This window comes from Echeneis naucrates, chromosome 21 (assembly GCF_900963305.1).
Source record: "Echeneis naucrates chromosome 21, fEcheNa1.1, whole genome shotgun sequence".
Classification (NCBI taxonomy): domain Eukaryota; kingdom Metazoa; phylum Chordata; class Actinopteri; order Carangiformes; family Echeneidae; genus Echeneis; species Echeneis naucrates.
The window spans coordinates 9,752,876-9,767,053 of NC_042531.1; the positions used below are offsets into that span (position 1 = coordinate 9,752,876).

Below are 14,178 nucleotides of genomic sequence, written 5' to 3' on the forward strand. Positions count from 1 at the left end.
AGCCAAAATGGCGGCGACGGTCTGTAGTTTCAGACTTCACAGTGATTCACGTATACGCCAGTGAGCTAGCTAGCTAATAAGGAAGCACCAGACTAAGAACTACCGGACACGGCTGAATATGGCTGAACTTGAACGAACAGCAGAGCAGGTACGTTTAAAGACCGCTAGAAGACACCTTTCAAAGCTGTTCTGGGGGGAAAAAATCGTTTGAAATCAAAGACCTGACTAACAAACTCCTGCTGCTTTGACAGGACCTCGCAAAGAAGGTCGATGAGACGAGACAGAGATTCAAGGATGAGTTGCTCCAAGGTAGTGCAAGTTATTTTGGATAAACTGAACCTAACTTGTTTGGTGGCCAGCCATTTGCTTAGTCACTGTTATTTGAATAGATTCAAATACTGTGCATTAACGGTTACTTACCGTGATGATCTACATACCAGGAAGCCTAGATAAGATTTAACAAATAACTAGCTAACACTCTGCATGTCCAATGAACTACTACTACTAAAGACAGTCAGTGGGAATCCCGTCACAGGTTGTTTTATGTCTGAATGTACAACACTTGGCGGCCTCAAAAGCACTTTTTTTTTTTAGTACGTCAGTGTGTTTGACAGTTAAAACATAAATAAATAAATAAAACTTTTGCTCGCCCCTCTTTGCTAACGTCATGTTGCTTCCTGCCGATGTTTATGTCTCGATGATTGCAGATTCTGGAGATAAATATGACTCCAGAGATGTGGAGAGGCTTCAGAAAGACGATGCTGTGGTGGAGGGCTACCTGACATGGAGACTTTATGTTGTCGATGATGCCTTGAAAATGATCGACGAAAGTCTTCAGTGGAGGAAGGAATTTGGCGTGAATGGTGAGAGGTCATGCTGAATATGAAATATGATGCACACGTTTCACTTCACCTGCATTTCGTTTTTGGCCCCGTTTTGGCAATTCCAATACCAAAGTTATATGAAGACATATCAAAGCAGGATTTTTTTTTCATGCCACAGACACAATTCAGTCAGTAGCAAGGTTCAGTTTCCTGAACTGAAAAGAAGAAATGTCCAAATTGCCGTATTCAGATGTTTGCAAGCTTGCAACACACATCACTGATTGTTTCTGTGCCACTCTGGGATGAATCCAGACAGTGTGTCATTGTGTGTTAAATACCCATATCTCCATGAATAGGCTACCTCTTAGAACAGTCCCTGCTGTTTCTGTTTTCTGTGGAATATTTCTGAATTGCCTTTAGTTTGTCTTTAATCCAGAAAATTCAATTGTCAAGGAGTTGCTTTTAGAAAATTTGATTTATTCAGGTCATTAGTGCCCAGGGGCAGCAGGAGCTGTGTGACTTTACTTCAGTTATTGAAAAGGGTTGATGACAAGTGTGCTATTCAAGCCATTTTAGGAAGACCCATTTTAGGGAAACTGGGTTTCTTGGCAGTAGCTATATAGTCATTCTGCTTAGTGGATGACTTTTTCTGAAGCGTCAGATATATTGGTTTACATATTTTTCAGACATTTAATATTGCTTCACTTTGCTTATTTTAAGGAAAACTGAGACATTTTATATTGGAAGTTATAGTTCTCATCCAAATAGAGAGAAAATTCAAATAGTCAAGCAAGAACCTCAGGACTCATTGCATCTGATTCCATGCTTTGCATAGTTTTTCTTCAGATGAGAAGTTATACCTGTTAATTGTATAATGTGTCTCTCTCTCTGTATGTTTCAGATATCTCTGAGAGCACCATTCCCAAATGGATGTTTGAGTCTGGATCTGTCTACCTTCACGGATATGACAAAGAGGGCAACAAGCTCTGTATGTACATCCATTCAGTGTCTGGTCTGTTAGATGTGTGTAATTAATACAAATATATAATTTTAATATAACCTTGTTTTTCGTGTTTCTAGTCTGGTTCAAAGTAAAGCAACACATCAAGGATGCAAAAACAATCCTGGACAAGAAGAAGTATGTTGCCTTCTGGTTGGAGCGATACGCAAAGAAAGAGCCTGGAATGCCACTTACTGTTGTGTTTGATATGGCTGAGTCTGGCCTCAGTAATATAGTAAGTCAGCAATGATTTTGTTTCAGAATATATATTATCTAACTGTAATAGTTAAATTACTTCTTTAAACTTTTCATTTAGCTTATTTTCTCATTTTTAATATGCAGGTCCTCAAAACAAACATTTTAATTTCCTTCCCATTAAACATGCTTCAGTCTTATTTAAAAAAAAAAAAAAAAAAAAGACAATTTTGCTGCTCTGACTGTACTGAGATTGAAATATGGTCGAGTATCCTCCTATTTCTTGCTGTCTGGGCTGTGGTCTTGCAGGGACTGATACTCTTCAATGGTTTTGCACTTCGGAGATTAAAGTAACCTTTAAATCCTGTTGGTCAATTCGAGTGGACTGCCTAATCCGTAGACTCGCAGTGTCACAGGCATTAGCTCCTTGAAGGAGCTCTCTGTCAGTGAGCATATTTCACTGCCTAGGCTCTCTCCTGGAGAAATGACTCAATTACATATAACTAAACCAACACAAACAAGTCAGGAAGGATGAATAGCTATGCAACCCAAATATGAAATGAGTAGATTAGAAGATCAGTTCGAAAAAGAAGCCTTACTGAGGCTTGTTGAACCACAGTTTGAGATGGAGCAAGGCTAGCCAGTATGATCTCATTAAGGCTTGGGAGTGAAGCTTCTGCATAGCAATGAGGCTTCGAGCCAATGATGAAGCCCAGTCAGGGTTTAAGCGCTGTATCTATTGACATATCAGCTGTTTGTCTGATAAGTTTGATGAAGATAAAGCAGTAACATGAACATTTATCATGTTTTCCTTAGATATAATTTTAAAGCACAACAGACGTTTCACCTGGATTTGCACTTTGTATTGTAATATAAATTTAATCTCTAAAGAGTAGATTAAATTATCTCTTTGAATCAAACCTCTAGTTTTTTTTTTATGTGGAGAAAAGGCATTTTAGTGAAAGCCATTTACTGACAACTGACTTTTTTTTTTTTTTATTGTGTTCTGTTGTTTGTTTTTTTATTTTTCATTTATTTATTGTTTTGTGGGGGGGTTGCCTTTGATTGACCTACTTTGATATGATGAAAGTCATTAGATATAGATAGCGCAATCACACTCATGGGCAAATGAGGCCAAAACAGCATATATCAGCAAGTCAAATAGTCTACTTTGCAAGTAGTTCATATCAAAATGAAAATGGTAGACAGTAAAAAAAAAAAACAAAAAAAAAAACAGCAAAATAATATCCTCAGTTCTTTCTCAGACATAATATTTGAGAGGTATCAAGAAAGGGATCATTCAGTGGAGCTTGTAATGAATTTTCATTTTATGGTAAGTGGGTCACTTCAGATCTAGAGGCAGTTAAGAGTGAGCAAACAATCTCCCTGTTGAAAATCCATAAACCATCTTTTATAGTTTAAGTCTTCGATGTTGTTTCACTGTTCAAAGTCGTTTTTCTTCCCCCCTTTGCATTTCAGGACATGGACTTTGTGAAGTACGTCATTAATTGCTTTAAAATATATTATCCAAAGTTTTTATGTAAGTAACACAATTTGCTATTAACATGCACTTAATATTTATCCTTTATGTCAAAATGTTACAATTGCTTTAGACTAATTTGTTTTTGACTGATATGTTGTCTTTGTTTACCATTTAAGCCAAAATGATCATCGTGGATATGCCTTGGATTATGAATGGTAAGACTGAGCTTTTCCTCTTCTACCAATCCATAAAAAATTGTATATATGAATGTGTGTCAGTAATTCATTTAAATAAAATTTAGATTCTGACACATTGGGTATAAAAATATCTAATTTCAGCGGCCTGGAAGATTGTGAAGTCGTGGCTGGGTCCCGAGGCTATCAGCAAACTGAAGTTTGCTTCCAAATCTGAGGTTCAGAATTTCATAGGTCTTGAGTACCTACCGCCTCACATGGGTGGAACGGTATGTTTACATTTATTTTTATATGGCTAATATTTCCAAAATAGTTAGATGCTATTAGGGACTAGTCAAAAGTCTTATCTGTAATATTCTTTTAATTGCAAACTGTTGGCAATTATTTGAAAGTCATTTGACTTTCTGTATAAAGAAATACAGGGTGGATACTTTAAATTGAAAATGTTTATGCTTAAAAAACAGCATGTAGAGATATCATTGGTTTGACTACATTTTAGGACCCATTCAAGTACAGTTATCCTCCTCTTCCTGATGATGACTTTCAAACGCCCATCTGTGACAATGGACCCATTGTCAGTGAGGAAGAGACGGAAAGCAAAGACGGTGAAATGGAAAGCAAAGATGCCCTTGAGTCCAGCCTCAACTCTGAGGTTGCAGTAAAGCCCAAAAAGGTACATTCTCCTTTAAGTTTCTGTCTAGTAATCATTCCTTTTGAAATTTGGGTGTTCTATAACAATTCTATCCCAAGTTCAATAAAATGGATAAATAAATGCAATTTTAATATTGCAGCTGCTGAAACTCATATAGTGGGTCAGAATGAGAGCTGAAAGCGTAAGAGTCATTAATTCTGATCCTGGCATTTCAAGCAGTGCTGTCCATCTCTTATAGATGCAGCTCTTTGCTCCCAGTCATATTTTGTCTTTGACTCACTTTCTTTAAATTGAGCCTGAGATTACAGCATGTAATCAGACCCCTCTGTGGAGGCCACTGTGAATTTAGTAGCAAGTAATGCCCTTATTTAGCAGGCATTAAGCTCTTGCTCATTGTCTGTGTGAAGGTGACTCCTAATGTCTTCGGCTGCAGTTAAATCCTACCAACAAAGCCCGCGCATCACAGCAGGCACACTGCTCCTCTCATCCTCTCAGCTCCACAAATGATCCATGGAGGTTGTCAAGTCTGTTGCTTGAGCTGTTTCCTGCTGTAGTTGGATTCTTGTTTCCCCTCAAATGGCAGCATGCAACACCAGTAGCACCATCAGAGATGCCCAAAGGGTTCAAGCTGACTATATCCCCTCAATCTCCCTTCTGTGTTATTATATATTACCTGCATCTCATGTCACATACACTAAACACTCCCTGCAGAACGATCCAGCAGTCCCTTCAAAATCTAGTCGGCATCTTTTCTAGCTAGCATAATGGAAAGAAAGCTTGCTTGTAAATACGTGGAGTGTATTACATAGGTGATCTCCAGGATACACCTGGTGTCAGGAACTGACAACTTGAAGTTTTTATTCTTATTATTTTATTTTACACATATTTTATAGTTTTCCTGTCACTTATCAGAGGTAGCAGACTCTGTTTTAATCAGATTTGAGGTGAGGATTAGGACTGTCGTTTTTCTAGGACACTCAATCTATCTACTGGAAAGACAGTAGGTAAAGCTTTGCATCACCTCAAGCTATTCCCATGAGTGTCTTAAGCTCCGATAAACAAACCACTCTGCCATTGTTAATAAATTAGATATTGGTCATGCGCAGCAGATTTGGAATTACAAAACAAAGATATGCTAATCAGTAAATTATTCGACTGAACCGTACTCCATAAGCACGAGATTTGTTAATGCTCTTACTGTAAAATGTAAATACAGAAGAACTTCACACTTATTCTGGCCTATTTCTGGTCAGAGTCAGGTGTACTGGCTCTGCATGCATGACCCCACAGAAAAGGTTGGCAGCACTTTACTGCTGCAATAAGTTCATTTAATGGTAGTGTAATATAAGTGACAGCAATAGGTCTATTATCAATTTGTTGTTGAGGGAAATACAGAATCAGAGTCTATTAAATCCTGTAGGCTTTTTTAACCGTTCTATCAGGAATTAGGAGTATCTACTATCTCTTTATATGTTCACCTAGCAAATTGTATGTCTAGGAGCTAGTGCAATAACTACTCCCATGACAATACGATAAAATAAGTTAATATACCCACCTGTTGGCACATTAAGTCCATCTCTTCTTCAGTCCTGAGAGCTCTGCTTCTGATCCACTTTTGTGTGAATAAACAAGAGTCTCTCCCCTTCTACCAGCATCACCCACCCCAACCTGAATTCTTCTGGGTTCCAGACAGCATTGTGCTGAAACCTTGAAGCTAATTGCCTTTCTCTCTTTTTTTGAAACAAGGGCTGGATTTGGTAAGGCAGTGTAGGATCACACCTACACAAGGAGCTCTGTGTCTGGAAGATTTCTACAGACTGGAAGTGCAGGTGTACTCGCGTGATTTGAATTTTTGTGAGTGCACCTCCTGACAGTCAAACGATGTCATCACCACCTCCAATAGAGACCGCTTGACATGTTCATCCATTGACCCACTAAGGACCAAAGATTTCAGTTTGACCCTCTCAATTGTACTGTACTGTTCACTACCACTTTCCCCCAACCCCAAAAAGGAAAAAAACGATCTGGCTACGGAACAAATGTAGCCTATACCTATGCTCTAATTTTACTGTTAGTCAGAGAAAACGGTTAGCAGTAACAACTTATTATTGTTTTATCGTGTAACCTTGGATTATAAAACTACTGAATTTATTACTGTTATATTACAGTAGAGATTGTTATTAACCTACAGCACTAAATCTTTTCTTGCCTTTGGGGCAACCTTTTAACTAAAGCCGTATGTGCCTTGTCAACTAACACTATCCTTACCAGGTCTGTAACTCTGGTAAGTGCTTATGAAGTACACTATGCCATTTAATATGTAAAACTAGACACTCTTCATTATGATCATTTCACTGATCTGAAATTTTCAATTATTATTATTATAATTTTTTTTTTTTTTTGGTCTTTACATTTCATATCTTAAACAATGTGTATAGCTCATGATGACATTAATTAATTTTGGGTGTCTTTTATAATGATCAATTTTAATTCCATTGTGCCTGATTATGAAAATATTTAAGGGTTTTTAATTAATTTGTTTCTCGAAAAAAAAATTATATTTCTTTTGTTCCTATCAAAATACTACATTTAACTTTGATGATTGTGTGAAACAGCCTAATATTTCAAATTTTCATTTAAATTCAAATCAGGGATTGTGGGCTTTTTTCTTTTTCCTCTCATCATTTACCTCATTGTGTTAAGCTTGCTCTTTAAAATGACAAATAAATAGAGACATTTCATCAGCAGCTGATTACCTCTTGATGTCTTCATTGTGGCAGTTGCATGATAGTCAGCCGTTAAGTCAAGATGACATGTTTTGTTGCTTATCACAACAAATGACACACTTCCCCTCTGAGTCATAAATGTTGCCATCACATGTGGAGTGCGCTCACCTTTACCCATGTCTTTCCTTCCCCCCTCTGTCCTCCTATAATGTGCTCACGCGCCCATCTGTTTGCGCAATATGTGATACCAATGGCGCTGTGAAAGCGTCCATTTCCTCACTTTATCTTTCGTTTTCCAACGTTTGCACAAATTTTTTCACAATTTCTATCCTGTCAGCTGCTGTGTGGTCTTGTGACCTCTGCAGATGATTTGGGACAAAGTGAAATTGTGGTATCATGACTTCTGTCCTACTTTCATTCATGTGTTGCCTTTTTTTGAGGGGTTTTCTTTGACAACGGTCCTACGGTGTGTGTGGGTTATTATGCATTTCCTCATGGACATGCTACCTGTTATTCAATGCTCCCACTGGAGACCAACTAGAACATTTATGAATAACAAGAGAAATTTCTTAGTAAAACAGAAATTACAATTTGTAAGAAAGATTCTCTTGTGATTAAAATAAAGAATCACCATTAATTCCCAAGAATCATTTATTAATCATCGCAGATAACGGTCAGGTGCTTTATTAACTGATAGCTTTCTTTTTGTGAAGGTCAAGGGTCAAGCATTTCATTTTCAGAGGTGGAACCAGATAACAGTCACATGATTGTGTTATCGGTATTGTGAGTCTCTTTTCTAATTAAGTGGTCTTTGGTGTTTCAGGTGAATTTCCTTGAAGATAGTTTGAGGGCAGAGGACAATGATAGAGGAGACACGAGTGCCAGGACCAAAGGAGCCAGGAAGCCACTGACCACCTTCAAAGGCCCTCTGCTAGATGTTAGGTAGGTCACTGCTCCCTCCTCCCTCTTGTCATCGATGTGTGTATACTATCTTATATCATGGGAAAGGAAAACTGGCCTTCACACTTTACAAGCTCTCAGGAACTATATTGATGAATATTTAGCATAGGACATATTGACTACAGAGAGTTTGTTTTTTTTTTTTTTTGGATATGTATAGACCAACAGATGAATTGGCACAGTCCTTTGGGATGACCTTTCTGGTTTTGACTAAAATGTCTTAACTGTTATTGGATGGTGCACGATAAAATATGATACCCATCCATCTCTCTCTTTTTCTCTCAGGATGAATGATGTTGTCGCTACAATCTTGTCATCTAATATCATCATTAAATTTATATTTGAATCTGGTATTTTGGTTTGCGATCAAATTTGCCCACAACTAATGGCATTCCTGTCAGCCTCAGCTGCACCTTATAGTGACTGTTAGTATGATAACACATCAACGCAAGACCTGCACAGCCCTACCAGCATGGACTTAGGCACTCAGTCTTGTTTATGCTGGCTGAGCATGCTATATCAAATGCATAACCTAAACAGTCGCGATGCGCCATTGAACTTCAGATAGATGTAAACAGAATTTAGCTTCTGCATTTTATGTCTGACAGACAAATATTTGAAGCCGCTGATGTCGACTGGACCCCAAAGTATTGCTGATTTGAGCCTTGAAGCCTTGATGAAATATAGTAATATGGTAAAGTAATATAGAAATATAATGTAAAATATATATATGCATACCGAGCAGACATATGCAAAGAGACTCATTTTAATTGCCCCACACTTATTGACTAAAATGTTTTCTTCATGGATCGGGTTAAGGCTTCAAGTCTTTATTGATGCGTTTGTACCACTATAGCTGAATTGATTATGTCACATGGGGGTGAGAATTAAGGACAGTTCCAATCAATTTTTTTCAATGAGAAGAAATGAGCTGCTGTTGTTAATTATTAATGGTACCACAGTAATCAAAGGGAGAGCCTGGTCAATGATCAATTAACCTTTAAGTAAGGACTGCTGGTCACATCTCGCAGTCAGACACATCACATGCTTTAATTAGGCTTTCACTGCTTCACAAAGAGTGTCAACTTCAAAACAGTGTGTTGCAAAAGAGTGTAACAATCAAATAGTGATATAGTTTCATTTTTGGGTAAACAGTCAGCTATGTATTCACACTGTATGATATTACTTCTCATTTTCATGAATAATGTCCGCTGACTTCTTTTTTCTTTTTTCTTTTTTTTTTTTTTTTTGCAGAGTAACGGCTTTGATGTGAGGATTTTGACAGCTCTGGGCTGTGAATTTAGTGATAAACAGATTTAAATGAGCCTTAAATGCAATTATGTTTCCAAGCTGTGTTAGCCTTAATTCAAGGCAGGGGGCTTTAGCAGGGAGTAGGGGGCTTTGATCTCAAGGTTTCTGGAGCCGGAAGTCTTGTGCTGAGCTCAAGAAAATGCTAGACTCAACAGCCGATTCTCTGTAGAAAAGAACACATGAGGACATGAAAAGTAAAAATATATCTTTGAGTGCACGAAACGTGGCCCAGGTGAATCAGTGAGAACTTATATAGATGCAAGGCAGGTGTTGTAATCCTTTCAGTAGTTTGTTCTGGTCAAAATTAAAGTCACTGATGGAGTTTATGTAAAGTGTTGCAAATTGATAAAAAAAAAAAAAAAAAAAAATAATAATAATACGTTTTGGCAATGAGAAGAGGGGTCACATTCTGAGAATTATAGTCCACAGATTTGCTTTACCTTTGATGCCAGATCAGAGGACTGTCCTGCCTAAAGACAACAGAAAGGATTGTGCATCTAGTTCTGCTACAGCAGAGACACATGCTGTTTCAATTCCATGAGAAATTTATATTGATTCATATTGTTCCTCACATTTTTTATGAATTTTAACTGTCTGAATAGCAGAGGTCTTCAATCAGTGTTATCTATGTTAGGTCTTCAAAATTAATGTAATCTCCATATTTTACTCTGCAATAACAAAGCATTAAATGTTTACCAGACTGGAAAATTAGGTAAAAGCCAGACAGCAGCCTCACATACCACATGAAAATATTAGCTTGTAGAATGTCCCCTTCTTATCCAATTCCCATGGACATACATCCTGCCCCGTGTCTTAGTTTGATGAACGAACAAACAACTATTCAATGTTTTCATAATTGCACCGCAAATGTCAGTTTGCAGGCTAGATAGGTAATGAGCTAGCCGAGGAGCAGCAGCACACTCAGCAGCACCTAAACATGTCTGAAAATGTCACTTAGGTCCCTGCAGTTGCTGATGTGGGCCTCCCTCTTCGATACCACTGCTAGCAACACTGTCTACATCACAACATTGTTTACGTTTTCTACCATTCCCCTCTCAGCTTCTGTCAATCAAACAACGACAACAATATGCTGAAAGAAAAGGATAATTTCTGACATTTCCCCAAAGAACATTTTCTTGTCATTTTGAGCAATTTAAAAAAAAAAAAACAAACAATAAATTAATTACATATTGTTTTTCCTTCAGAAAGAATGTTATTTCTGCTGGACTTCAAATCTGATAATGTTATTTAATTTCTCTTATAGCCTGTGAGGGCTCTATTTAAATGCTGCATAATGCAGGCTGTGAAAATGGTGTAGAGATCTGTAATCAGACACTGAGGGAAGAATATTGAAATCTAAAAACCACACTGTTAATCTCACGGTCAACAGGTCAATCGCCTCTTTGATTAAACAACTCAAATTATTTATTTTTTTTGTAAATTTCCCATTGTATGGCTAATGTGAACATGGAAATATGCAGCACAAATTGATCCCACTTGTATTAATTACTTCTCCTTCAAACCACAAAACTTTTGTGTTCTGTTCTATAAAATAAAATGTTGTAGCACTAAATTAGCATATACGGGTGTTAACGAAAGGCTTATAAGTTAGCGTTTATCCAGAGCACTACTCATGGAAGGTATTCCATGACTAGAATTCCTCTGTATTTGAATGTCTTTCTATTCTTTTTTTTTTTTTTTTTTTTTTTTCCCAGCTACAAAACTTTGGTGCAATATCATCATCTAGGAGAGACTCGCTGAAGTAGACAGTTTAGTTGATGTGTAGCAGGAAAGCAAATGGTCTCTGGGTAATGACTCCACACAGGCAACAAGGCATGGGTATCATCCTCCTCACCAAATCTTTACTAATACCTTGAGTAAAACCAGAACAGCCAATCGTGGTAGATTTAGCAGTTGGATCTGTTTTGGAGGAGATTAAACAACATTTGACGGTGCAAAATTGCAGAGCAGCTTTTGTAACACTTGGGTGTGTTTTCCTTTCAATTGCAGCCCTTCAGAGGAGCTCAGCTTCGGTTCTGGAGAAACAGAGAAGAAATGTCTCATTATACTGAGCAATGTAACTAAAAACCAAGTGGCCTTTAAGGTGAGTCTGTTAAACATTCACTTTCACTGGCATTTCACCAACTTACAATTTAACCCATTAATCAAAAGATAGAATAAAATAATCTGATGTCTCCAAAGGTTCGGACCACAGCACCTGAGAAGTACAGAGTTAAGCCCAGCAGCAGCTGCTGTGAACCAGGAGCTTCAGTAGACATAGTGGTGTCCTTACATGGAGGTACCGCACTTCAGCTCTGCACTCTACTCCACTCACAATTTCCAAATTCTGAACCTTTGAATAATCAAACGTTCCAGTCTATTACTCTCTCAAAGTGCCAGCAGGAACTTTTCTTTGCCTGACATACATATTTCAACAGTGATAAAAGAATCAGGTACCCAAAACAAACCATCAGTCAACTGACAGCGCTCTGCCGGGAAAAACATTTTGTGCCCTCGGAGCACTGAAATGTCAGCTGCAGGTTAAAGATGATCTGCACGTACCTCAGAACAATCAGCCCTGCTCACTGATGGTTTCCATTTTATGCCTCGATGCTGACAACAGCCAGAGGAATGAAGTTTTAAGGCTGTCTTATGTACAGTCTTTCCAGCTTTCTCTTTGTCGGTTCCAGTCATGGAAATGACATTGCAGGGACACCTTGATTTATTTGAGAAATAGGTTTACTATTGACTCAATGGTGAACTGATTAGAATTTGGTGGTTATAGAACAAGATCACTTAAAACAGGTCAACAAATTTTTAGAATTCATACAGTAATGACGGTACAGTTGAACTGTCTAATAGGATGAAATGATAAAGTGATAACATCAGTAGTTTCTGATTATCCATAACTCCAGTGGTGTATGCTGACCTCTGTAAAATACAGACAGGCCCATGTATTCCAAAAATGCTGCCTTCATTCCATACAGTTTGAATCTGGACAGGTGTGGATGGAGACTAAAAACTGATAGTTCTGCTTGGCACCCGTCATACTGTAGTTTGTAGCTCTTGTGCTGCCTTTCTTTTCAACTCTGTGCTTTTTGTTTTGTCCGAAACAAATCAGCCCACTGCCTTGGTTTTTATGTAATGGGATTCAAAGCTATATTTTCCCACGAACATGTTTGTCCTAATTAAATTCACTTACATCACTCTTTTGGTCTTGGATGGTTTTCTGCAGGTTTTCAGGCCTCTCCACAAGACAGATTTCTGGTTATGGCTGCTGAGATGGACAATGTTGGCTCACAAGAGCTTACACAGTTCTGGAAAGAAGTACCAAAAACCAAGGTCATGGAACACAGGTACATATCTGTGCTCCTTTGTTGACCATGTAAATACTTAAAGGACTTTGTGCAGTCTTAGTAATGACCTCTTGCCACACAGTTCTCATTACGTTATGATAGTGATAGTGGACTAGAAATAAAATTCCTCCTGTGGCTTCATGGCTCATGAGACTGTAACTTTGCCACAGATTGCGCTGTCATGTTCTGGAGACCATTAAACCAACAGCGAGCATTCTCAAGGACAGCATTGTGGATACAGGGAACAATGGGCAGCAGGAATTTAACACAGTGGTGAGTTCTGCAGGAACTTCTACATTGGTTAGCTTGTCCATGGACATTCTTTTCAAAACCTTTCATAGATTTCTATCATTGTTATGAAAGTCCACTATAATGTTAGGTAAAAATACATGGTTTACTACATTGCAAAGGAATGGTTTAACATTTTTGGAAATTTGCTCATTAAATGTTGCACAGATAAATCGATGAGAAGATTAAAAACAATAATCACTTCCAGTTTTTATGTTAAACTGAACTGAGGCTGCTCCAGATTGACATTGAAGACAGATGCAGTTTTTGGGGAGTTTCTCTGTACATCTGTCATAACCTGATGTCTGTCTGTCTGATTTTTGCTCCACGACTAAAGTGTACAACTGATCCGGCTTTTATCTCACCAGCTCATGAAACTGATGGCGTCCAACTCTCGGCTTGAGCAGAAGCTGAATTCATCTCTGTGGGTGCAGAAAGTTCTCATGGGCTTGGTGCTGGTCCTCGTGGTGCTCAACCTGCTGTGTCTCTACCTGCTGGGCACGGCCCAGCAGCCATCTTGACATGCCACAATTCCTTCCACCTGCATTCATCAACAACAGACACACATACTGTTCCAATGGGCCCACAGACGACCTCCCAGTGGGACGGTCGCCATGGATTCCCCTCTCCTCCCTCTCCCTCCCTACAGGTGGTCGTCATGGAGAGGAGACTGGTTTTAGGGACGTGAGTGGTTGTGGTGTCCTCATGTGACTATATGAGGAGATTGTACTTAATCTCCTTTCGGGCACTTGCAAGTTATAACAGAGACATTTTTAACAAATTGTTAAATAATTTTTTAAAAAAGTGATCATGAAAAAAATAAATGTGTATTTATTGCAAAAGTCATAATATTTAGTAAAGATGACTTATTTTGTGATCATGGTGTACCCATTTTATTACGTTATATAAATCTATAGAATCTAAAATAAACTTTTTTTTTCCAAGTATTCATATATTTTTAAAACATTACAATACTTCTCTCCTTGCATAATTCAGTCAGACTGAGTAAACTGAGATGTAGATGTTGCGGCCACTCAGTGATCCTGTTTTGCATAAGTATTCACAGTCTTTAATAATCCCTCATTAGTGCGACAGTGTCTAATTGAAAACATTGCAGCGTATGACCTAACTAAACCTCTCTACACTCAGACCAAGGAGCCACCGGAGATCTCTGTCTCCACCATCTCCT

General features: G+C 38.1%; 1 protein-coding gene across 1 annotated transcript; it reads left to right on the top strand.

Annotated features, from left to right (window-relative positions):
* Window positions 1–14: 14 nt before the first annotated feature.
* Window positions 15–13,936, top strand: mospd2 (motile sperm domain containing 2). Its single transcript, XM_029492879.1, has 15 exons — window positions 15–148; window positions 252–309; window positions 708–863; window positions 1,726–1,812; window positions 1,905–2,059; window positions 3,499–3,559; window positions 3,679–3,717; window positions 3,841–3,965; window positions 4,196–4,369; window positions 7,898–8,016; window positions 11,356–11,449; window positions 11,548–11,644; window positions 12,581–12,701; window positions 12,872–12,974; window positions 13,358–13,936. Exons 1-15 carry the CDS (start codon window positions 119–121, stop codon window positions 13,508–13,510), a joined length of 1,572 nt encoding a protein of 523 aa, XP_029348739.1. The 5' UTR covers window positions 15–118; the 3' UTR covers window positions 13,511–13,936.
* Window positions 13,937–14,178: the final 242 nt, after the last annotated feature.

Excerpts from the sequence above, each read along its gene's own strand:
- mospd2 (XM_029492879.1), top strand. The coding sequence starts at position 119 with ATGGCTGAACTTGAACGAACAGCAGAGCAG. Across the intron at positions 149-251 it reads TTGAACGAACAGCAGAGCAG|GACCTCGCAAAGAAGGTCGA; the intron begins GTACGTTTAAAG and ends CTGCTTTGACAG. Across the intron at positions 12,702-12,871 it reads ACCAAGGTCATGGAACACAG|ATTGCGCTGTCATGTTCTGG; the intron begins GTACATATCTGT and ends ACTTTGCCACAG.